The sequence below is a fragment of the Sander vitreus genome, chromosome 3 (assembly GCF_031162955.1).
Source record: "Sander vitreus isolate 19-12246 chromosome 3, sanVit1, whole genome shotgun sequence".
Lineage (NCBI taxonomy): Eukaryota > Metazoa > Chordata > Actinopteri > Perciformes > Percidae > Sander > Sander vitreus.
In genome coordinates, this window is record NC_135857.1 from 18,078,461 (window position 1) to 18,102,562 (window position 24,102).

Consider the following 24,102-nt stretch of genomic DNA (forward strand, 5'->3'; position numbering starts at 1 on the left):
GGTTAAGGTTAAGATTTCAATAGTGTCATAACATACTAGCCTGCATAGTATGTAGCATGTAGTAGATGAAGTTTTCTTAGTGTGTATGTACTATGCTAATGTGGACACAGTGAGCAGCAGCATGGGTAGTGGTCGGTAAGTGATCTGTCTATAGCACTCACGGACACGTGAGGGCAGGGATGACGGACTGACTACTGCCCGACAGACAGCTAGGCGCTGGAAGACGACTGAGATTAAACTGAAAATGAAACAAGGCGGAAAAAAAGGATAAAGAGAAGGGAAGAACAAAGGAAGGAAAAGTTTACAGAAAAAGAACAAAAAAAAGTAATTCAGATGTGTAAAAGTAAGAATATCAAACAATTAAATAAGCGGAAAAACTAAACGCTTATTATGTTAAAACCCTGTGCTGATATCTAGTTGTTAGAAATGTGGCAGCTTAAGTCTTCGTAGTGACTGATGGAGATGATAATGAGTGCACTTCTGAAAATAAGTGCCCAATATTTTCCAGCCAACTGAGCAGCAGCAGGAAAGACCACACACACCAGCACAACACAGAAACAGGAGCAAGGGACACCCGTGATTGGTCAAGAGTCCTTCTGGAGTTCCAATGACAGACACATCAACAGAAAATGAGGAGATAAAATAAAAAAAATAAAATAGCCATACAAAATAAGGTAATGACTGGTTGGCAAATGAACAGAGAAAAAATAAAAGCAGCTTTTGTAAAAACGTTAGAGAATGTCGCATACTAACAATAACAATAATAGTAAAGTGGCTGTTGCACTTTAGTTTTGTTCTTGCAGACAGGTGTTGAGTTCCCATGGTTACCAATGGGAGCCTGTGTAGGATTTGAGAAGTTGCATACGATGGTGGACTCCAGATCTGGTGGGAAAGAAGAGCAGAAGCACACCTTGGTGATCGATTTAAGGCCGACTCAGACCTCTGAGGAAAAGAGGGGTTAAGAATTATGGGTAACACTTTGTAATAACCATCACTTATGAATGGCAAATTGACAGATAACTAAACTTAAGTTATTTTACAGTTAAACAATGAAATGATAATGTTTACTAATAATTAGTAATGCCATGCCGTTTTATGTTCTTTAACAATTTATTGTTGCACACATAACGTATATTACACATTTGTTAATGATTAACAAATGATTTGTAAACCTTTAAGAAAGTTTGTAAAGTTGTGTCAGTTTGTAAATAGTTTGCAAACATTATTTGGATGCTATTATAAAGTTATAAACTGATGATTATAATAGATTGTTAATGCTTAATAAATACTTTGCAAAGCATCTATTAACAATTTAGATCGCTATTATCAGGGCACAAGTAATCCTCTTTTATAGATCACCCAAAATGCTTAAGTACTAATTATAATAAATATTCAATAGCATTCAGATAATATTATAGATGGTTTACAAAAGAAGTATTAACCACTCACGAATTATTAACTATCTAAATTCATAAATGTTATATTACCCTGAACTAATGATAAAATAGCATACATTATAGCATTAATAATAATGAGTAAACAGTATTAATCATTTCATTGTTAACAGTAAAATTACTATAACCTATGTAAAATGTCAAGCAATTCTAATTCTATTGTGTTTGCATTCTTGTCTTTTCATAGTTAATATTTAATAATAAGCTATTGTACAGTTCAATCACTGCACAGTTCTCTTTTGCACTACCACCATTGCATACAGTCTACCATAGCACCTTTAACTCTTTAAATTTCTGTGAGTGAGTAACTAACTAACTAACTAACTAACTATCGAGTTAATTAACTAATTGGGTGAATTTTCCACTATTCATTTTGTTTATTAGGTTTTACCAAAATGCGAGGCAGCACAGTTGTTCAAGTCAGAGAGACAACAGACGAAAGGACAACAAAACGAAGAGGAGAGGAGGGGTGTGTTGAGGAGAAGGCAAACAGCAGGTGGGCAGACACTCACATGATGGGTGGGCTCTACCAGTGAGGTGGTACGTAGCTGTACCCAGGTGTCCCTTGGGCCCTGTAGGTTGGCACAGTAACTGGGTGTCCTCCAATCTGGGCGTGCTGGGGCGTTGTCAGCAGGGTCCCTACAGGAAGTAAACACCACCACCATTGATGAGCTTCAGCCATTTTTGAATCCATCTGCTGAACAGCTATGAAGGCTTGGTTTGTTGCTGTAGTTGTGGTCATTGTCAGAATCAGAATCAAAATGAGCTTTAATGACCAAGTAAGGATTAACACATACAAGGAATTTGACTCTGGCTTTTGTTGCTCTCAGCGTTCATACACAGAAATAGACATACAGCTAAAAGCTAGGACAACAAAGCTTAACAAGGTAAATATATATAAATATTTGACTTTGTATAGATATAAGTATATAAAAAAAGTGTATATAAAAATAGTACATACACATGCATATCCACATAAATATGCATTCACATACACACATGTAGACTAACATTACATAATGACTTTCATGTTTTGTCAGCATGTTGACGTGATATCTGGATCACATTTTTCTACATTTATTTTTAGATCAATTTTGCTATATTTTGCCTGGTTTTTCCACTATGTTAGCAGCTGTGGCAATTTACTTATTTATTTATTTTATCCACCTGCCTAGTACATATAAAAGTAATACTAAAGAAAAAAAATAAAAATAAAAAAATCAACTAATAATTTCGGTATTTCATTATTGATTAATCTCATGATTACTTTCTTAAATTAAATCAGTTCTTAGTCTACAAATTGTCAACAAATGGCAAAAACTGCCCAACAGAAGTTACCAGAGCCAATGATTGTGGCTGGAAATGCAGTGATGTTGATAGGTTTTCAGTCCACGGGAGTATATCTTTTTTACCATCCTCCTGGAACCGTCCCGAAATACAATCTAAGCCGTCCCGAAATGATTGTGAACTGTCCCAAATTAAAAATCTTTGTTTCAGTCACACCACAAAGAAGGACTCTTGCAAAGTGGGGAAAATGGATGAAATAAAAAACTTCTTTCAGGGAGCAGAACATCTTTACCTGTGGTAGATCCTGATAAAACATTTTAATGGTCCTCTCTGTCGAATATAAATGTCCCACTCCCACTTAAATGAACCTAAATCTCATGTACCATTTCTTAGCTAACTTGACAATACTAACATAGATTAATACACAGTTTGTAATGCAGTAATTACCTCAAGTGATACCGTGAAGTACAGTGATGCAAATATAGCTCCTGTCGGTAACTAACATGCTAATGCGATTAGCATTACAACTTCTAGAAAATTCATAAAATTGATAAAGTGTTAAAAATGCACACACAACCATTTACTATTATCTCTAGATTACAGTCTGTGGGAGGATTTCAGACTGGACACTGCAGCACACCAACACAGTGCTCTGTTCAGACTGAAGCTGCAGGTCCTGTGTGTGTGTGTGTGTGTGTGTGTGTGTGTGTGTGTGTGTGTGTGTGTGTGTGTGTGTGTGCGTCATCAAGGAGGTTTAATAAGAACTGTGTGTAGGTTTCCTTTAGGTAGGTTGTCGTTTTGAGGTCTTTTGTCTATATCTATGATTCAACCGATTTGATCACGATTTAGCATTATCAGGGAAAAATAAGGACACATGGCTGGACAAATGGATGGTGAGTTTACTGCGTCCTTTCGGATTTTAATGCGTCAGAGATGCAAGCCGCGTACCTAGCAACATCACTGAAAATGTCTTGGTTTGTCTGACCAACAGCCCAAAAACCACACATTCACTTTACTATCATTGAAGATGAAGAAATCCATCAAATATTCACATTTGAGATGCTCGACCCAGAGACTTTTTTTTGTTGTTGCCATTTTTGCTTTGAAACTACAATTAAATTGATGATCAAAATGGTTGCAACTGAATTTTCTGTCAACGATTCAATTAATTGTCCAATTTATATCCTGCTGGTTTAGGGTATACAGACCTGACCCAGCCAAGCACATACAAGCTATCAGTAAGCCAAAACAAAAGGGAACTCTTAAAACAACACTTCCACACACATTCAGAGAGCAACATTAAAAACACATGACTATCTTCAGCATAAATAAATGACTTAAAACGCACAGATTACAGTCAAGAGAGAACAGAGAACAGTGAAGACATCAAACCCGGCCAATAAGCCAGCAAGTTATCTCTGAAAAATGAAATAAACAAACAAACATTTTGGAGTCAGTGGTGGTTCTGGTCTTACCTGCGCTCATGGCCATGGTTGTCCCAGCTACCATCCCCATGGCAGCCATGCCGTTGTTGCGAGGAGCAGGGACAGGGACGGGGGCAGGGTAGAGGGCTGTGGAGGGGATGCTGTTAGGCTGCACCACGGTGGTGTGATGAATCACATGTGGCTGAGCCGCATACACTGGCTGGGTATAGTATGCTCCCTGTCAGGATGAACACTAATATTAACATTTACACAAACAACACAAAACAACCCATCACTTCAATTCAAACAATTCTTTCTTCAGTCATCTCATCCACACATTTATTTTAGTGATAAACTGAAAATCCAAATGGCATTAATCAGGCCGATTGAGATAATCTGAATAGTCCGATGCCTGTGCTTAACAGACAGATTAACAAAAAAAAGGTCTTCAGCCATATCTGCAGGCAGCCTAGCCAGTGTGGCTGCTGCAGAACGAAGTTAGCGTTTCTCCTTGTGTCAATGTTGCCGCTCTACGAGCAGATGTCAGCGTCACAGTAGCAAGCCTCCAAACAGCTAAACTAGCTTACAGGGTTCGTAAAAAGGCCCTAGTAGAACATTCATCAGATTTGTCATTTGGAATGGTTGTGGGACAGTAAGCAAGTGTAACTGTGATGCCTTTTAGGGGCCGCCCACATGACACCGGAATGTTTTAAAAACGACGTTTGATTGCATTTTCAAAAGTATGCGAAAAGTTATAGCCTACAACTAAACACTGACTAAACAGAGACAATGCACTCAATAACAGTATTAAATAAATGTTCATTTAAGTTTAGCAATTGTGCGTCTCATTTGTTATTATTAGTAAATTGTTGCATTTAATTAGATGCAAAAAAACGACATGATATCGGCATTATATACTGTATCTCACCATGCCGGAATTTCGTAATTTTAGGGGCAAGGCCACTTGGCCTGCAGCGGAGCAATTTTGTTTTAGGGCAAAGAGGCCACATGCCAGGGCATCAAGGCTGTAAGTTAAAAATGTATTTGTACTTCATATTATTAGAAAAGGTTTAGCATCACATACCATCACAACCATTGTAGCCTCAGGGCACTAAAATGACCAAGTAATATTGAAAAACAACAAAACCTCATCTTTTGATGATGGGGAATCAGGGGGTGGGGGGTGCTTCTTTGGCCCATAAGGACTTATGCATATTATTGATTGAGACCTTTTTAAACACTAAACACGTTTCAAGGACTTATGTATATTATTGATTGAGACCTTTTTAAACACGAAACACGTTTCAAGGATACTAGTATATATGGCTTATACTTACATCACAGTTATAAAGATATAACGTGTGAGAACATAAACACTTTATGAAGTTTATACATGGCCGCTGTAAAATTCCTGCCCTGGTATCGGCCATTGATGGCACTGCTCTCTAAATATTGGCATCTGCCATTGAAAAGCCCATATATCGGCGGACCACATATTTGTTTAAAGCTGAAATTCATAACTATGATGTCGCAAAATCGCTTCACCTAATTGTACCAATATGCTGTAAAGTGTAATCAACTAACCAGATACAACGTGTGTATATTTACCAAAGTGATTGAGTTAAATGGCACTGCCAACTGACCGGTGTAACACGACAAATCTGATCACCAGTTTTCAGTGGCAGGGTACAGAGTGTGTCTCCAAGGTAAAGTTGTTCATCATTCAGTATCCTTACCTGTGCGTATAGGTTCTGCTGAGGGTAGGCACTGCGAATGGGGTACATGGCTGTTGGGTATGGGGTGGGGGTGGGGGTGTAGGGAGGGGGCGCTCCATTTGACTGAGTTGGGGGCACTTTGTACGGGGTGCCTGCTGAAGTATATCCTAAACACAGTCCAAAAAAAAAAGAGAGAGACAGAAAGAAGGATTTAGAAACACATTACACTAGAGCAACCCACTTTATTAATAAGTTTCTGACAATTAAGCGTCAGTGATAATTCTCTGTGAGTTCGTCACACATACAAGTAGTCATGTGACCTATTGCCAGCAAAAACAATTTAATTATAGCAGCAAGTTATTACATTTCACCATGTTACCACCATTTGAAAAGGCAATTCTGAACTGAACATCAGTTGGACAAAAGATGTAACCGAAATACTCTAATTCAGGGTCTTAGTCAGTCCTTAGATACAGTCAAAGGAAGATGTGAGTCAGCAGTACTGTGTTTTATGAATAATTCTACTCTATATACAATAAATATACTGTATTAAAAAAAACAAAAAAAAAACTGAACATCAGGGTTGAATGCGGACCAGTAGAAACCAAATTAGTAAAATAATTAACACAATTTTGTCCCTCCTTTAAAAATATATTTCAAGTTTCAAATTTAGTCAATTAATCTGCAACCATTTTGATAATCAATTATTGGTTTAAGTAATTTCTCAAGCAAAAATAGCCAACATTTGACAGTTCTATCTTCTAAAGAGGAAGAGTTGGCTCCTTTTCCTTGTCTTACATTGTAGTAAAATTGAATATTTTGGAGTTTTGGACTGTTGCTGCTCAGACAAAACAATACTGTATGATGTATTATAAGACCAAAAGGATGATAATCATTAGTTGCATCCCCCATCCACCAGATGGGGGACTAGCGCTGTCTAGTAATGGGACTTGAGTCTCAAAACAACACAGCCAAGGGTTGTGTGTCTTAAAAGCCTAAATTAGTCTTACCATGCTCTTTGAAAATAGCGTTCTACAGAAAGTAGTTCTGTAGCCAATGTATAGAGTATAATCGCTGTTTTATGGAGCATATAGAGTCAAGCAACCTACCAACTAAGTGGCACAAACCACCATTTAACTGAAACTACACCAAAAAGGTTGAAAGGCACGAGGTCTATTGAAGTACAGTGGAGGCATTTGATTCAAACCACTGCATTAATGTCTGCTGTCAGCTGGGCTCGACTCTGTGGGGTGCAGCAGTACCCCCGAGCTGCCGCTCGGAGGAGCCTGAAGGTCAAACATGCTACTAGCTAGTTGCTGCTGCAGAGCTTATGAAAGCGCTTCTCTCACACAAGGACAAGGGAACAAAGAGATGCTGGAGCTGCTGTGTGTGTGTGTGTGTGTGTGTGTGTGTGTGTGTGTGTGTGTGTGTGTATGTCCTCTCACACACATGCATGCAGGGCATTAGAGGACAATGGTGTGTGACAATTACACAAAAGCCATGCTGATAGAAAGCGGTTTGTCTATTCAATGGTCTTGAGAAATAAAGACATTCTCCAAGACATGGTTCTAATCAGAGCATAGCTAGCTTGTTTGGAGGTTGATGTTTGTCTGGGACACGACATCTAAAAAGACTAACTTCACCATACATTAAGCACTGCAGAATTCATAGAAAGACATTTGCAGTTAAACAGTACCACTGCTGATTTGAAAATAAATAAATAAATAAAAAATAAAAAAACAGCCTCCATATTTAGGTTCTTTTGTTAGACCAAAGCTGGGTGAGCTTTGCCAAAGCATACCTGATATTTCATTAGACTTCCAAAAGATAAAACCAAACTGGGGGGAGGGGACGAGAGGAAAGAGGCTTCAAAAGCAGCACAGATGAAATCTACAATCCCATCCTGCCTTGGTAAGATACTTGAAATTCAGGAGAAAAGGAAACAATTTAAGTAGCTATTTTCTCCCCTGTTCAGACAATTACATCTTTTATTGATTGATAGTAATTATGACTTTCAAAATGTTTTTATTTAGGTGATAATATACCCAATGCTTAACATAATACCAGTTACTCAAAAGGACTTCATTGTCCTTTGCCTATTCCTTGTTACCAATTTACCATCCCATCCATTTGTCTGGAAGCACCTAAATATCATCTTTAAAGTCACAGACTTCGTTGCTCGTCTTCAAGATCCTTTTGTAAAAATATCTTATTGACTTATTGATTGCAAAGTAATATTTTATTTCACATTGACCTTTTAGTTATTTTAAGGTTTCCTTTTTTGTGTCTCTATGGTCTCCCTATTGTCTCCCCTTTTTTTTGTAATTTTGACTTATGTAAAATGTTGTTAATTAAACTTAAACCGTTTCTGAGTTTGACATTGTATGAGCCTCTCCCTTTCTCCTTTGCAAATATTACCTACACATTTTTTATATAATGGATTAACAAGTCTGCTAATAAAACCCAACTGGGACTATGACATTTGAGACTACTTTAGATGAGAATTTGTTGTTTCGTGCTTTCAAATTTCAATTTAAAACTTTGATACCTGCCTCAAGCAAATTCATATAAAGCAAATAACTGTATAATCAAAAAAGAAGTCTTCCTATGAAAAGCTTTTAGAAGACACTACAGCTAAGGAGACAGGTGGCAATTTATCTGTGGCCCCTTAAACCTACTACAAGCAGGTGAACTAGGTTTTTACATGCAACACCTTATAAAAATAATAATAAAAAAAATCATGATGACATAGCTTTCACCCCCAATTATTCAATTATTAATTGCCAAAATGTTATTTGTCAATGGAAGTCATTACAAAACAGAGGTTAGACCCATTTCATACACAAGCTTTGATCTCCAGTGAGATCGTTTTTTTCGTCTGGGTTTCTAGGCCGAAAGGTTCAAGACCCTCGTCACACTAAACGATCTATATCTATACAGACACACCATATCTGGAAAGCAGCGAGACAACTGTTATTCCCATCTGCTATGGGGACCCGACATTGAGCCCCAGCAGCGCACGTATCTGCTGCTATAAGGCCACTGGCAGCTGTTACCGGCTAGCTTCCCACTCCTTCACCATCAGTGCCCTTTAGGTTGAGATCACCACTTACTCTATCCTGCCTTCACATTACTGCAACCTGTGTGGAGCTCTAAACAACCTTGTTTGCTCAAAATATACTGAGATGAAACACATTTTAAATCATTAATAATTGTAGTATTACATACATTTTTTATTCAACAAAATGTTAATCACAAATAACTCAATTACTAAAAATGTGGGGAAACGATTAGCTTTAGGTTGCGTATGCATAATCAACATTAAGTTCAGTGCAGCAGTGTAGAGCAGCAGCGGTAATAGATCATCTGACTTTAAATTAAAATTCCCTCAGTGTGTAATTCATTAAAAACGTGTTTTCCCCAGCCTTAACCTAAATACATACCAAAACCTTACTCAACTTTTTACATCTTTCTATTTTGTATTGTGAAAATAAAGAAAAACAATAGGCAATAGTATCATATCTACTCCACAAAGGGCAGTCATTAAAACACATATCCTTGCAGTTTAATATTTGTCTAAAACGTGATAATGACGTAAAAATCATCTGCATGTACCAGTGCGTCTGTGTGACATCCCTTAACATTACATTTCAATGGATCCCCTACACTCACTGCCATCTTTGTGGTGTGATTTTACATCCCACTAATTAACTCCAAAAAATATGAAGTGAACTGAAAGCAATTCCTCTTGAGATATTACCTTGTTAAATATAAACAAAGTCATCAACTGGTGTGTGCGTGCGTGTTAGGGCTCACCTGGTGGATACCCAGGACTGCCCGTTTGATAGAGGTTGGGTGTATAGGTGGGAGCCGTGGCAGTATACCCTCCTGGATAGCCTGCAGGACATCACAGACAACAGAGAAAATATCAGAAACCATAGCTTAACAAACAGAGAGGGACACACACGGACACACACACACACACACACAGGTAGGGCAGTTATTTGGTTTGGAGCAGGATGTGCACAGATGGCGCTCATTAAAAAACTGTCTGCACCAATAACGCAGTTGGCTGAATGCGTCTTACATACAGACGAGACACACCTGCCAATGGTGTGGGGGGGAGGCGCGCGCACACACACACACACACACACACACAGCTTTCACAGATAAAAAAGGCGCAAAGAAGGAGAGAGGAGAAAACTAGGAGAGTTGAGAGATGGCGTATAAGTGAGAGAAGTGCAGCTCATTGCTTGCTATTATTGGCAGTCTCACAGGCTATCTGTTCTGTAGCCTTGAGCCTTTACTATATCTAGCTGCTGTAGGTTGGGCCAGTCGTAACAGGTTTAATACATATCAGCATAAATCTACGATGCAGCAGAGTCTGAGGGTTGTGATGGTTAACTTATCTGAACTCAGTTTAGTCTAATATGTTTTTATTATAGATTATGCAGGCAAATTTGACAACCATATCAAAACTAAATAAATGTGGCTTTTTGACAACAGCACAGCATTAGAGGTATGGCAATTCACAAAATCCCAAGTTAAATTCCATGTGTTATTACCAACATTTGTTTTATTATAGCCCTTCTGTTGCATTATTCCTGGTGTTGTCTGCTGGTCACAATGAGTGTGTAGTTCAGACACATCGGGGCTTATTTTCCTATATTCAGAGGAGGTCATGTACTAGCAGTCAGATTTGAAGATAGGAAAATCAACTTTCATGGACTGTTTTATCATTTAAATGAGGGTGTTTCCACATCAATGGACACAGATGAGATGGGCTGCTTACTAACTGACGCTCATGTGGAACGAAATTAAGTCTCTGACAGGAAATATTCCTAAAAAAACGTGTGGGGCACGTGTGTGTCTTCTTCACATGCAAATGTAAACTAAACATGAGCGGAAGCCCATAACTGTAAGCTACACCAGTGCTCTCATTTTAACCGCATATAATCTTAAATATGTGTGCAACTTGATGGTGAATACATAAACATTCACCATCAAACATTCATCGTTCCTGCGGACACCTTTGACCTGCAGTTCAAACTCTCTACTGTGTTTTGGAAAATAAAAATCCAAAAGATGGCGAGAAGATAACTCTACAACACCATTCCTCAGAAGAGACTGACTGGCTGGTCTTTAACAGGGGAGTTTTCAATCTGTGTTCTAGAGCTGGGCAATATATCAATATTATATCGATATCGTGATATGAGACTAGATATCGTCTTAGATTTTGGATATCGTAATATGGCATAAGTGTTGTCTTTTCCTGGTTTTAAAGGCTGCATTACAGTAAAGTTATGTAATTTTCTGAACTTACCAGACTGTTGTAACTGTTCTATTATTTGCCCTTACCAACTTAGTCATTATATCCACATTACTGATGATTATTTATCAAAAATCTCATTGTGTAAATATTTTGTGAAAGCACCAATAGTTAACACTACAATATGGTTGCGGTATCGATAGAGGTATTTGGTAAAAAAATATTGTGATATTTGAATTTCTCCATATCGCCCAGCCCTACTGTGTTCTTTTTATTTGTAGTCTGTGTCACTTTTCTATTGTATGCATGCAACTTCTCTGGATACTACATTATTGGGTACAGAGTCACAATTTTATATTTTGGATCTAGATTTCAGATTTGTGACCTTTTTTTGTAAACAGTCCTCTCTATTGCAGCAGCCATATTTTTGTTTGTTGGGCTTAAATGCTTTGTTCAAATGCCCTCTCTCTGAAACACATTCTATAGATTGTGGAAAAAGATTGACGTAGTCCGAGGCCTTCCCATAATTTCTGGGTGATGGTGCCATCAATATCAAACACACTATGCATTTAGAACCCTATTTTGTAAGCCGCATTACAGTGTTACTGTACAGTCTGATGGTGCAGCACTACATATTTATTATCCATCTTCTGGTAGTTTGTGTAGTAGTGTTGCGTAGGGAAGTTAGTTTCTGGATGCATGCAACAGAAACAAAAACAACAATAAGTAAACTTCGCTAGAGTAACACTGACCAATTTATAAAAAATAAGGGTTTTCTCTCTGAACAACTTTTAGAAGCATCAAGAGGCCTTCACGATCTCAAAATTCAGCAGCAATGTTGTGTGTCACTTGCAGCCACCCTTAAAAACAGGTTTATGGTGGTATACAGCAGTGGTTCCCAACCTTTTTTCCTTGGCGCCCCCCCTATTCATGTCTAAAAAAAAGCTGAGCTCCCCTTTTTGATACAGAGGAGATATCAGCACTTTTACATTTCTCCGCTATGTTTCAATCATAAAATAGTGATGCCGTGGCGGCAGGAAAAACGAGGATGATAGCAGCTGACCTGATGACAGCAAGGGCCACAGGTTAAGAGGTCCCGGAGGTTTGGCCTACTAAGTAGCCTGCCTACAATTTTAAGCGAGAACAAAAATATATAGTTTTCATACAGACTTTTGTATACATTATATATTCTAGCGTATTATCATGTGCAAATATTTTTTTTTTTTTACCTCAACCTCAAACCAGATAAAGACTTGCGCCCCCCCTGTGACTTTGCCGCCCCCCTGAGGGGTGCCCGGACCCCAGGTTGGGAACCACTGGTATAGAGGATGATAACTGTGTGTGTGTGTGTGTGTGTGTGTGTGTGTGTGTGTGTGTGTGTGTCTGTGTGTTAGTCTTACCTGTAAAGGCCATGTTTTTAGGGTTTCCATATGGGGTGCCAGGCTGAACGGGGCTGTAGACTGGATTCATAGCTGAAGCTAACCTGTTCTTACTGAGAAAGAGAGAAAAGGACAGTGTGGAGGAGAGGGCAGGGGGATAAAAAGAAGAAAAATGGAGAAAGAGATATAAGCCGTGTAAATTGGAAATAAAACTGTTACGTTTATCAAGCACACACACACACACACACACACACACACACACACACATCCCAAACTCAGACTTTTAAGGCGAAATCTGACAGCCGAAGGATTTTGCCAGCATGCAAAAATCAAGTCCCCTGAATCCTCACCCTCAAGTAGGCTCAACGCAAGAATGTATTTAAAAACACAGACTTTTGGAATAAATAAGGCACTGTACTGACAGAAAAGCACAAGTACGCATGGATTCACTGAAAATAATGGTTTGGTTTTCTTGAGTGGCATTAAATACAGCTAGCCAAATGTTGCACATCTTCCTTAATTTCACTACTGCATCAAACAAGGCAGGGCGAGCTCTACCAGCCTGGTTTCCACTACAGGACTGAACGAGGAGTGACCACTAAACATTTCAGGTGCCGGAAATGGTTGGGGTGAAGGTGACCAATAACAGAGCCATATATATATATATATATATACATACACACACACACACACACACACACACACCTCCCATAAGCACCTCTGGTCTCACAATGTAGACGAGAAGACCTCAAGTGCTCCAACTTTCAACTTACCTGGTCACGGAGAATATGGGCACGGGATATTGTTTACATGTGTGTGTGAGTGCGTGTGCATGCGTGCCCCGTACCTCTTGTGCGTGTCTGGTTGATACATGAAACTGAATTTGTCTGTGGGATGCCCGCTCGCCATTCTTGCTGTATGCAAATGAGGAAGGAGTGGAAGTGGATATGCAAATCTGAAATTAAAACAGCGAGAGGTCATGATTACAACGAACACAGGAAAAGGAAAAAAAATGAAATAAAAAAAAATAAAATTGAAAAAAGCAAGCACCAGTGCAACAGCAAATGGTTAGTGACCGCAGCAGGGGAGACAGTGATTTAAAGCATTTGAGTAAGTGACTGCTGTGTCTATAGCCACCAATACATGCATAAATGTGCTAAACACAAAACAAACCAATGTATATAAATATTATAATAATTGGACTGTGTTTGCTTCCATTTTAAAATCTCTTATACCATCAGTTGTTTATGTGCATACAAAACAAGCCGTTTCTAGCAGTACTGGCTGATAAAACAGCCTTGAGGTAATATTGTATTAATTCCTGTCTATGTAAAGCCTAGGCTATATGATGTGTGCATGTCCAGGAGAAAGTGAGACATGAGTATGAGTGTGTGTGTATATATATATATATATATATATATATATATGTGATGTACACAACATCCAATACAAGCAGCAAAGCAAACATTAAGACAGCCAAAATGAAAAAGCACAACACACCCAGTGAGCGGGCAAGTGACAGAGAACAAAATATAGTACAAATAGGTCAAGTCTTGCACCGAGCCATGAATACGCATGATCAAGTGAGCATGAGCCAGAACCACAAGAGCATTGCACAAACAGAGCAGGAACAGCTGAAGGAATAAATAAAGAAAGGGAAGGTGTGTGAGCTGTGTGTCATTTGAGTTTGTGTGTTGATTTGCACTTCTGTTTCTGAAAGAGATGGGAGCTGGTATGTTACGGCAGTGATCAGGCTGGTTCTGTCTGGTTTTCAGTGTGGCTCTGTCGTGTGCTATGTATAAGACTGCGTGAAATTTGTTGTGGCAATCTATCTGCACACAGCACATCAACCATTCACCACGTACAGACTATCAAAACTCATTTGTCCAATTCTGCTTCCTGTAGATTTGTGAATTGGATTGTACAAAAAGACGTACTTAAATCCAACCGATCCATCCTGGGCTTGTGCTTCACGGCCAGTTAACAAATCCTATAGGCGATTATAGCTTCACTGTCATAATTCCTGGACATACACTGTAGCGTAGTGATGCCAAACAGCACCAAGTGACAGTTCAAATTAGGCAAGGAAGCATTTCAGCGCTCCATCCAAAAACACTGACGTCAAAACGCCCAGAGTCATTCTGAAACTGAATGCAAGCACAAACACGTGGGTGCAGTTGCTTTTGAGTCATTTTGCAGATGAATTTCTTCAACACACATATGTACGCCTTAAAAATAGTCAAAAACATGAACCGGTGTGTGTTTGTAGGTGTGTAAAAACAACAAGAGTGGTGATATGTCAACTCTGGTTCATTACCCAAATTCATATTTCATAACAAAAGAATGTGCCAGGGGAATTCATTATCATATTGCTGAAGACGTCACATAGTACATTCCTCATTAATCTACTGTATCTCTTATGATTTAAATCCTTCCTCTGGGGCAACTCTGCCTTCTACTTTTTATTCCTTTCTGTCGTTTAATTTATCATTAGATTTCTCTACCTCACTTAATCAGTCTCTTCATGCAAACATTTAATTCTTAACATAAGATTAAAGCAAAAAGCAAAGATTATTGCAACTGTGCCACACAATCTACAACGATCTGCACGAGGAGCAGTATAATACAATAACAAGACTCCTGCTAGCAGCTCTATGAGGCTGTACTTGGGGACAGCGGTGCTTTGAGCTAAATGCTAACATAATGCTAAGACACTCACAATGACAATGCTAACGATGCCATGTTTATCATTAGGTATAATGTTTACCATCCTAGTTTTTGTGTGGAAGCGTGCTAACATTTTCCATTTGGAACTAAACATAGTACAGCTGAGGCTGATGGGAATGTCACCAGCATGCAGGTATTTGGTCATTAATCAAAGTGCTGGACAAATCAGAATTTGGAACAATGGTGGTCCAAGATGAAAGGTTAAGTTGGTACAGTTCATCCTGAGGGGGGCATTAATGCCTGTGCCAAATTTCATGGTAATTCATCCCAAAGATGTCGAGAAAATTCACTCAAAACAACAAATGTTAACCCATAAAATGTAATGGCAATCTACCTAGTCTAATTGTTACGATTACGTTAGAGCTATTTCGGTGTGGCGGACCGACGGACTGATTGCCATCCCTAAAGCCAATGCTGAGCCTGTGAGCATGGCTTTTTGATAGTTTTTTTTTCTTCTTCAATTTCAAGCACCATCATTGTCACAATTTAGGTGAAGACATCATATGGCCATTAGTCAGCTTAGTGGCCTCTAAGTGACAGACGATTATCAAACAAAATCATAAAAATTCAATCTTGCAGCAAACCAGAGCTTTAATTAAAAATATTACCTTAATCTGGTGGTTATTCAAGTGAGCCAAGTTGTATGTGCATGTAAATGTGTAGTGAGGAAAGAACGCCCATTAACACATGGACAGGTGGCTAAGCTAACCCCGAGGTCTAGTGCTGCAACACAACACAAACCAAATTACAGCTGTGACTGAATAGAGTATAGAAAGATGCGTTTGTTCATCTGTTTCAGCCGGAGAACCAGAATGTGTAGGCAAAGGTGATGAAAAGTGAATGGGTAAAAACTAGAGGGGCACCACAATGCGTCTAATGAAGGTGTGTGTGAGGAACAGAGGACGGCAGAGATGCATGTGATGAGTAGGAGTGCCTGACCACAACTCCCTTTGTTTTCAGGGGAAGAGGGTGATGGGCCCTTCAGGCTCTCTATTCCTAAATAAAAGCCTCTTTCTAGCCAGAAGACCTTCTGTTCGTCAGCACACTATGATTGTAAAATACCATTCTCCAGAGGACAGATTCACCATAAAAGAGACAGTACATTTATTTGTAGGTCAGTGTGAAGGGGCAGAGACGTGTAGGCCTACACATCGCCATGGTTTATGCATTTTTGGGGCTTAAAGCATAGCCTACTTCATAAAGAAAAGAACCGCAAAAAAATTACACCGCATTGTTGGTTGCCTGAAAATATCAATAACACACCCTGATTATAGAGAGACACCAGCAAACAGCAACTGCTGATGGGTACTGAGCCTACACTTGTTACGGTTAAAAAGGAACAATCTGCCATTATGGGGTGTAGACTAATGTCATACATCACTCAGATATATGAGAGATATATATATATATATAAATAAATAAATAAATAAATAAATAAATAATCAGTTGCCATCTCACTGTACCGATTAATGCGATATTTTTTCGATTCATCTACAGCTACAACTTACGACTATTTTCAGTATTGAGTAATTAGCTGATTATTTTCTGGATTAAATCGATTTGCTAATACATTTTAGAACATAGTGAATATTTCACAATCCTAATTTACCAGGACCCTTCAAATGTCTTGTCTGTTGTTTTTGACAATACTCCAAAACCCAAAAGATGTTCAACTTACGATCATTTGAAAGAAATAAGAGTAAATCCATACAGTTGAAAAGCTGGAACTGGAAAATGTTTTCATATTTGCAAAATATAAATTACTAGATTATCACAATAGTTGCCCATTACTTTTCTGTCAATCAACTAATCACCCTCAGGTTCCCAAACCAAGTGACAGATTATTAGGGAAGACCGTCCAGCTCCATGGCTTAACCAGTTATTTTTCCAGGACATTGTTAAGCTTAAACTCTATTAGTGGAACTTCATTTGGGCTGAACTCACAAGCTATAGCCTCAAGGCCTACGTACAAAAACACAGCATGCAACAAAGCTGGGTGTATTTGTGTGTGTCCATCTTAAACTGTTCTGTGTGAGCTCAGTAATGTGACAGTCAGGTAGTGCTTTGTTTCAAATCTGCATATTTATTTATGTCCACATTCTCACATTCTCTCTCTCTCAATAGCTTTTTTTTTTTTTTATCCTCAAGAAGGCAGCGTTTCACTTGGGTCATATGAAAAGGAAACCAAAATGAAAATAACCAAGGACGATAATGAGTCACACGTGTAATATACTTACAGGCAGCTCTTTTCCTATTAGTTGATTTTTTTTATTCTATAGCATATTACTTTAGCAGCGGTTCACTGTACTGTAAAGCTGAAACAATGAGTCCATTCACAGAATACTAATCTCTACTAATGGTTATTCTTTTGAGACCCCTTTTAAAGCAAAAATGCCCAAAATGTCACTGGTTTCAGCTTCTCAAAGTTTGCAGATGCCAATGTGAAGTTTTTCTCATTGACACTAAATATTTATAGAACAAATATTGTGCTCATGTACAGTAGGTTGACAGGGCCTTTAACACAGCACTAATCCTACTACAGCATATCTAACAAAACACAGACCTTAGGGACAGAGAAACTAATAGTGCCCGCTATCACAATCAGAACTGACCTCCATAATCAACCGAGACCAAATCCATTTTACAATAGTGCTCAAAGGCAGTGTGATGGAATCAGAAATCCCCCCTCCACACAATCAGACCTGCCCTGCAGCAATGAGCTCCAAACAGCCCTAGGCTATTTTAGATCTAGGACAGCACTATACACTTTGGGACAGCATCTCCCCTTTTCTCTGTGCCGGCTTCCTCCGCTATTCTCTTTTCCAAAATCATCCAAGCTACAAACCTCATGGGTCTGCATCCCTGGATTATGTGACAATATTGTGCCGGCCCACTGAAAATGGAAATGTTACATTGAAATATATACCCTTCCAACATTATCTATTTATGGAGATTCAATTTCTACCCCCTCCTTGGTTACTAACACACATACACACACACACTTGCGAAGAGCTACATTATAGTATGGAAAGTTTTCTAAGGTGTTGACACTGAGGTCAAGATTTGTATGTTTTGCCATGATACAGGAAAAAAAAAAAAAAAAAAAAAATCTAATCTCAGTTTAAGGTAAGGAGCAAAGACGATGGTGACAAAGTTGTCCCACAGAAAGAGTCCTTACTTGATGTGTTAATTAGAGGCTTCTGTCTAACTTTTTTTTTTTTAAATCACAGCATCAAGCAATTTGACTTTTAATGAGCTCTTCTCACAGCATCTGGGGAATTATAACATCAATAGTGGGCCTGAATGATACTGGAAACAACTACAGCCATGCTAGTCGCCTAGTGAAGCTGTAACACTCATTTACACACAAAATTGCTGAATGGAGAGAAAAGTGTGCCGACAGATATCAATACCACATACTATCCACACTACCATGAGCCCATGTAAAATTTGTCACTTAAGGAGAGCCAAAACATCATGCAAAAGCTTATGTTCATCATTGCCAACCAAGTTAACTTTTTGGGGGGGCACGTGAAGGCATGGCAATTATATTTATAAAGCGTGTGGATGAAATAAATCTTACTTTTAACACCTTCGGACGGAGCCGTGAGCCACCATCACCCCAGGCTTTTCCAAGCCGTCCTGAGCCGGTCGTGGCAAACTGCTACGGGAGAAATGTGGGGAGATGCCTGACCCGTCGTGAACACCCCGGGCAGACTGTGTTGACTGCCACCCGTTGAATTTGTGTAAAAATATTTTCGGTATGAAACTGTTGCGGGGCTGCATCTGACCATGTTGTGTATTATTGTTGTGACTACATATATGTCTGAAACAGCCCTAATAAAAAGGCCCTGGTGCATCAATGGCCGCCTGTTGCAGTATCTGCACACTTACTGAATGCATAAAGCTTAAAAGGTGCTCCAAATTAATTAATGAACCAGTTGAAATACAATTATATTGATTACTTGCAAATGCTACATTAAGATGGGAGAGCAAATAATGAGCTGCTGGGCAAGTCCAGGTCCAAGTTTTTTTTTTTTTACGATTATTTTTTGGGGCATTTTGGCCTTTAATTGATAGTACAGTCGTAGACACGAGGGGGGGAGAGAGAGGGAAGACGTGCAGCAAAGGGCCGCAGGTTGGAATCCAACCCTAAACCCCGATTTGAAACATGTTTAACATTGCTTTGAATAATAATTAAAGAAAGAGTTAAGGACAAAGGCCATAATCTTGCAGAAACTTGGGATAACAATTCAACACTTCATTTACCTTCTAGAATCTACTTAAAAGTAGCTCCTATTAGAGCTGGGCAATATATCAATATTATATCGTAATATGGCATAAGTGTTGTCTTTTCCTGGTTTTAAAGGCTGCATTACAGTAAAGTGATGTCATTTTCTGAACTTACCAGACTGTTGTAACTGTTCTATTATTTGCCTTTACCCACTTAGTCATTATATCCACATTACTGATTATTATCAAAACTCTCATTGTGTAAATATTTTGTGAAAGCACCAATTGTCAACCCTACAATATCGTTGCAGTATCAATATCGAGGTATTTGGTTAAAAATATCGTGATATTTGATTTTCTCCATATCGCCCAACCCTAGCTCCTGTAATTAACAGGCTCTAATAGCCAGTGGTTAAAAAACCCCCATTCTTCCAAATGTGAGCGTACCTGGATTAATATTCTGAATAATCGGACCCTAGGAGGTATGGGGAGGAAAAAACACCAACAAATGAACAAGCATGCAGACACACAAAACAGAACAAACAGCTTTATGAGCCATGATAAACAATTAATACCTCCAGGCAATATTAGCAGCAGACAGGCATTATTGTCTGCGGTGGGACTTCACAAAACACAGGGAGGAAAAAAAGGCCATAATGTTGTAGATAACGTAGCAACCAGTAATAGTTTACTCTCTTTGCACAAAAGCACCATTATTAATGAGATGGGGCTTTTGAAAGTTGGTGATCAATGCCAATCACTTTCTAAACATATAGAGCCAAACTAGGTCTTCTGTGAAAAATACCTATTCAAATAGTATCCCAGGTGTAAGCTAGTTCTCGATTAGATACAGCAGGGCTCTGGGTGTAGAGTCCAAACAAAAACTCAGTGTCCTGAATCCATGCTAATACACAGAAACCTAAGGACCGTGTCGTCTTGCAGTAGCAGCATTTGATACAAGACAAGCTGTCAAGGTGCAACTTATATCTCATTCATATACTGTTCATAATATCGGATTTCCATGTTAAACACGTCCCAAAATATCCTGAAAGTGTGTAAAATTACTTCCTGCAAGACAAAGGCCCAGGTTTCAGTCTGCTCTACGCTTTGTGCGTTTTTCTTAACTTTCTCGACAAGATGACATCTGCTCATCGCAGATTTCCATATATGGACGCCCGATCCGGGCCTCAGCTCCATGTTCAGCTGGCCCCAGCACAGGAGCAGAATGTAGTCGATTCTATACAAGTTGCTACCTCATTATGGTAAGTTGGTATGGTAACTAATGTTTACAGTCCGGATAACACTTGAGGATAGTTAATACAGTAATCAATATACTATTACTTTGATCACTTACTAACTTGACTAATGTTTCACATCTTCTATTGTTACTGGGGATCAACGGATATATTTTTTTCAGGGACCATACCCATTATTAGTGATCAAGTAGGCCAATAACCGATACTAACTGATATGCATTTGCCAATATAAGCATGTTAAATGAAATGCTGCAAAAGAGAAACTTGCACATTCTCCTTTTGTATCAAGCAGCAAAAAGTTGTAGCATGACGAGTTCAATTGCCTGACGTGACATTGCACGCCCTACGATGTGACTATTGCACATGCGCACATCACAATGTCAACGTGGAAACAATATATATTGTGAAGCCCTAGTTTGAACTACACTGCAGACTGGATTCTCTACCCAGTCACAAACAGTGATGGCTGACTCATATGAAACGGTCCAACGTGAGTTGAATGCAGCAGTGTTGCCAACTATTTTCCAATGAAAGTAGCTAGCACTAGCTCCAAGTCGCCAGATGATGCCATCGCGCATATTTTGCATAAAGCTTAGTGGATGCGTCAGCTGACTGACTGGGTAATTATAAAAGGAAGAATGAATTTGCATGCAACTGGCAGTTGCCAATATATTTGCGCAGGTGTGTGTGGTTAGGACTGGCATTGGGAAATTGACATTTTACAGACTAAATGATTAATCAATTAATAAGAGGAAAAAAATAATTAGATAGATGTATACATAATGGATAAAAATCGGTAGAGTCCCAGTTTTAGTAATGAACTTGAATGATGAGGAGGGTGAATCTTATTTACTGATCTTTGATGAGAAACTTATTAAGTGGTTCAAACCACACGGGACAAAGTGGTAGAAAGACAACAGCCAGTTATAGAACCCACTCACTCTCGTAACGTTAAGTGACTCCAGCTTTCTATAGCCTGACAGTTTTACAGCTGCATTGTACAGCCCCCTATTCATACACATGAGACTGCGCTCAACGCATGCTGCCCCCCCCCCACCTCCCCCCCCCCCACCCCTTTCCCTAGCCTGGCAGACAGGGGTCACCTTAGATTGAAGATAAAATTGAACTAGCCAGTACTTCAAAGACACTAACTGATATGTATCCCAATTAAGATCATATTTTAATCCTCTGCAAAAAAATATAGATTAACTTAAAATGACACCAATATACTGTATTTTTATGTGGATTTCTCATAATCCACGCTTTTTAAATTTCACTAGGGTCTATAAAAAAAAATAAATAAATAAAAAAAAAAAGATTCTTGTGCACAGCCTTTACCTTTTACTTAGTTTACCTATAATGCGTGTATTTTTTTGGGGTAGGATCAATATGACTAATGTTGTTTGGCCTCATGAAGCATAACCTAATTAAAAAATGTACAACAAATCACACCACTGAATGCCTAACATACATGGAGCAGTGAGCTTCTTCCTGTCTCTGCAGAGTACAATTTGAACTGTACACAGATAAAACTGTGTTGCTCTGGTGCGGGCCAAGAACAGTAAGATTTCAGAAATCCCTTTAGACAGATAAGGCTTCTTGAATTAAATGGGATTAGTAGTCAATGACTAAAGCAGGTAATCCCCCCCAAAAAAAAAGATGACCGCAAAGAGGATTCATTTCACTGATAATACTAGTCATAAGAGAGAAGAAGCAAAATATGCCTTTAGCATTTTGTGTAATCCTGTCTCTTTTGAACTATGTTAGGCTCTGTTGAGTTTGTGTGTCGTCAGTGAGTACAGTGATTCCCTGTTAGACGGTTGCATCTCTACTCACTGAACTAGTTGATGAATCAATTAGTCAAGAATTCTGATCATTAATTTATCATTTAAGTTTATCAAGCAAAGATGCCAAACATATCTATGTCTAGACTGATTTTCTCTGATTATTGTCATTGTAAAATAAAACCATTTTTTGTTTTTGCTTGGGGAAAGTTGGTCAAACAAAACAAGCCATTTGAAGAGGGCATTATTTGATAAATTGTAATGGACATTCACAATTTCCTGACATTCTGTAAAATGAACAATACTTTAATCAGAAACTGGTCAGCAACCAATCAATACAGAAAATAACCATTGGTTGCTGCCAAGATAATATATATATATATATATTAAAAAAACTGCATTATAATACTTATTCTAACAGTAGCTGGTGTCTTCGTGTAACCAAAATTGAACATCAAGAGGAAACATGTTTATTATGAACCTACGTGGTGTAGTGAAGATGTAACGTTACCATATAAATCAAGTGTGCAAATATTTTCATTATGCAGAATAGAAGGTACACTTTATTTTAAACACACTTTTAAAAACACACTACAGATGCAACACAAAACTTCGATAAAAACAAATTAGTTCCACTCCAAAATACGATTGTTTTGTTTATAATTGTGGCTGTAGCCTGGAGGATACAGTCTAGCATGCAGGCGTTTGTATTTACCACCACATACGTGATTCACATGTAGATATATCCATCAGAGTATGTACTGGCAGTACACCGCATTCCTGAGATAGCAAGCAACGCAAAAACAGCCATGGTTGGACAAAAATGGTCACACTCAAACAAGCTTAAGACACCATTTTGAAAAATCCACCGATTTCTAGATAACAACTCCGAGATGCCATCTTGCCAATTATCACCAGATTAGCTACTGTTAGCATGACAATTCAACCATTCCGAAGCACTCCATGCAGGAATCTATGCGGGTCACATAATACTAACGTTAGCTTAGCTTGTCTGCTAACCTGAAAAGGCAACCGCTAACCCGTAGCATCCCTCGACACACGCTGTTCAAATTGCTAATTAACGAGCAAACGGCAATAAAATATACTCACAAAAGATCAGACCGGACCGCACCGCAACCGCAGCAGCAACTTTTTCCGCCTGAACGCAAACCAATAACACCAACACCCGTACCGATACGAGAACTAGCTAGTATAAGTTTGATTCTGTTGTTAAAGCTAGCTGGTTTAGCTTAGCCCGCTAACGTTAGTTCCCCCACTGTAGCCACCACGGAGGACAATTGAAGGGATACAGAGGGAAAAAAAACGAACAACTAGCAAGTCGACACATGGACATTCCTGTCCTCCATAATAAACATCGGACGAGACTTACCAAAGCCACTAGGTAGAACAATAAAAAGATCCCCCGTGTGCGTACGTGATCTCTCCCGTGGGTCTGCTCTGCCTCAGGTCGGTGCGGACTGGCTCTGCTACAGCAACGTTTTGTCGGACCAGTGGCGCAGAGAAGACAGCTTTCACCCGAAGAGACGGCCACCGTGTGGGGGATGGGGATGCAC

General features: G+C 38.9%; 1 protein-coding gene across 2 annotated transcripts; it reads right to left on the reverse strand.

The window, feature by feature from the left end:
* Positions 1–292: 292 nt before the first annotated feature.
* Positions 293–24,072, reverse strand: fam168a (family with sequence similarity 168 member A). 2 transcript variants are annotated; one of them, XM_078246336.1, is made up of 8 exons: positions 23,919–24,070; positions 13,376–13,483; positions 12,550–12,641; positions 9,697–9,777; positions 5,902–6,047; positions 4,217–4,403; positions 1,967–2,093; positions 293–882 (listed from the first exon to the last, which is right to left on the reverse strand). In XM_078246336.1, exons 2-7 carry the CDS (start codon positions 13,435–13,437, stop codon positions 1,981–1,983), a joined length of 681 nt encoding a protein of 226 aa, XP_078102462.1. In that variant the 5' UTR covers positions 13,438–13,483; positions 23,919–24,070; the 3' UTR covers positions 293–882; positions 1,967–1,980. The 2 variants fall into 2 exon arrangements, with proteins under 2 accessions (XP_078102462.1, XP_078102463.1); XM_078246337.1 differs by lacking the exon at positions 13,376–13,483 and having other exon boundaries at positions 23,919–24,072.
* Between the last annotated feature and the right edge of the window lie 30 nt (positions 24,073–24,102).

Bases quoted from the DNA above. Each gene is read 5' to 3' on its own strand.
- fam168a (XM_078246336.1), bottom strand. From the start codon at position 13,437: ATGGCGAGCGGGCATCCCACAGACAAATTCAGTTTCATGTATCAACCA. The intron at 12,642-13,375 runs GTACGGGGCACG...TCTCTTTCTCAG, and splicing joins CAACCAGACACGCACAAGAG to TAAGAACAGGTTAGCTTCAG. The intron at 6,048-9,696 runs GTGAGCCCTAAC...GACTGTGTTTAG, and splicing joins CAGTCCTGGGTATCCACCAG to GATATACTTCAGCAGGCACC.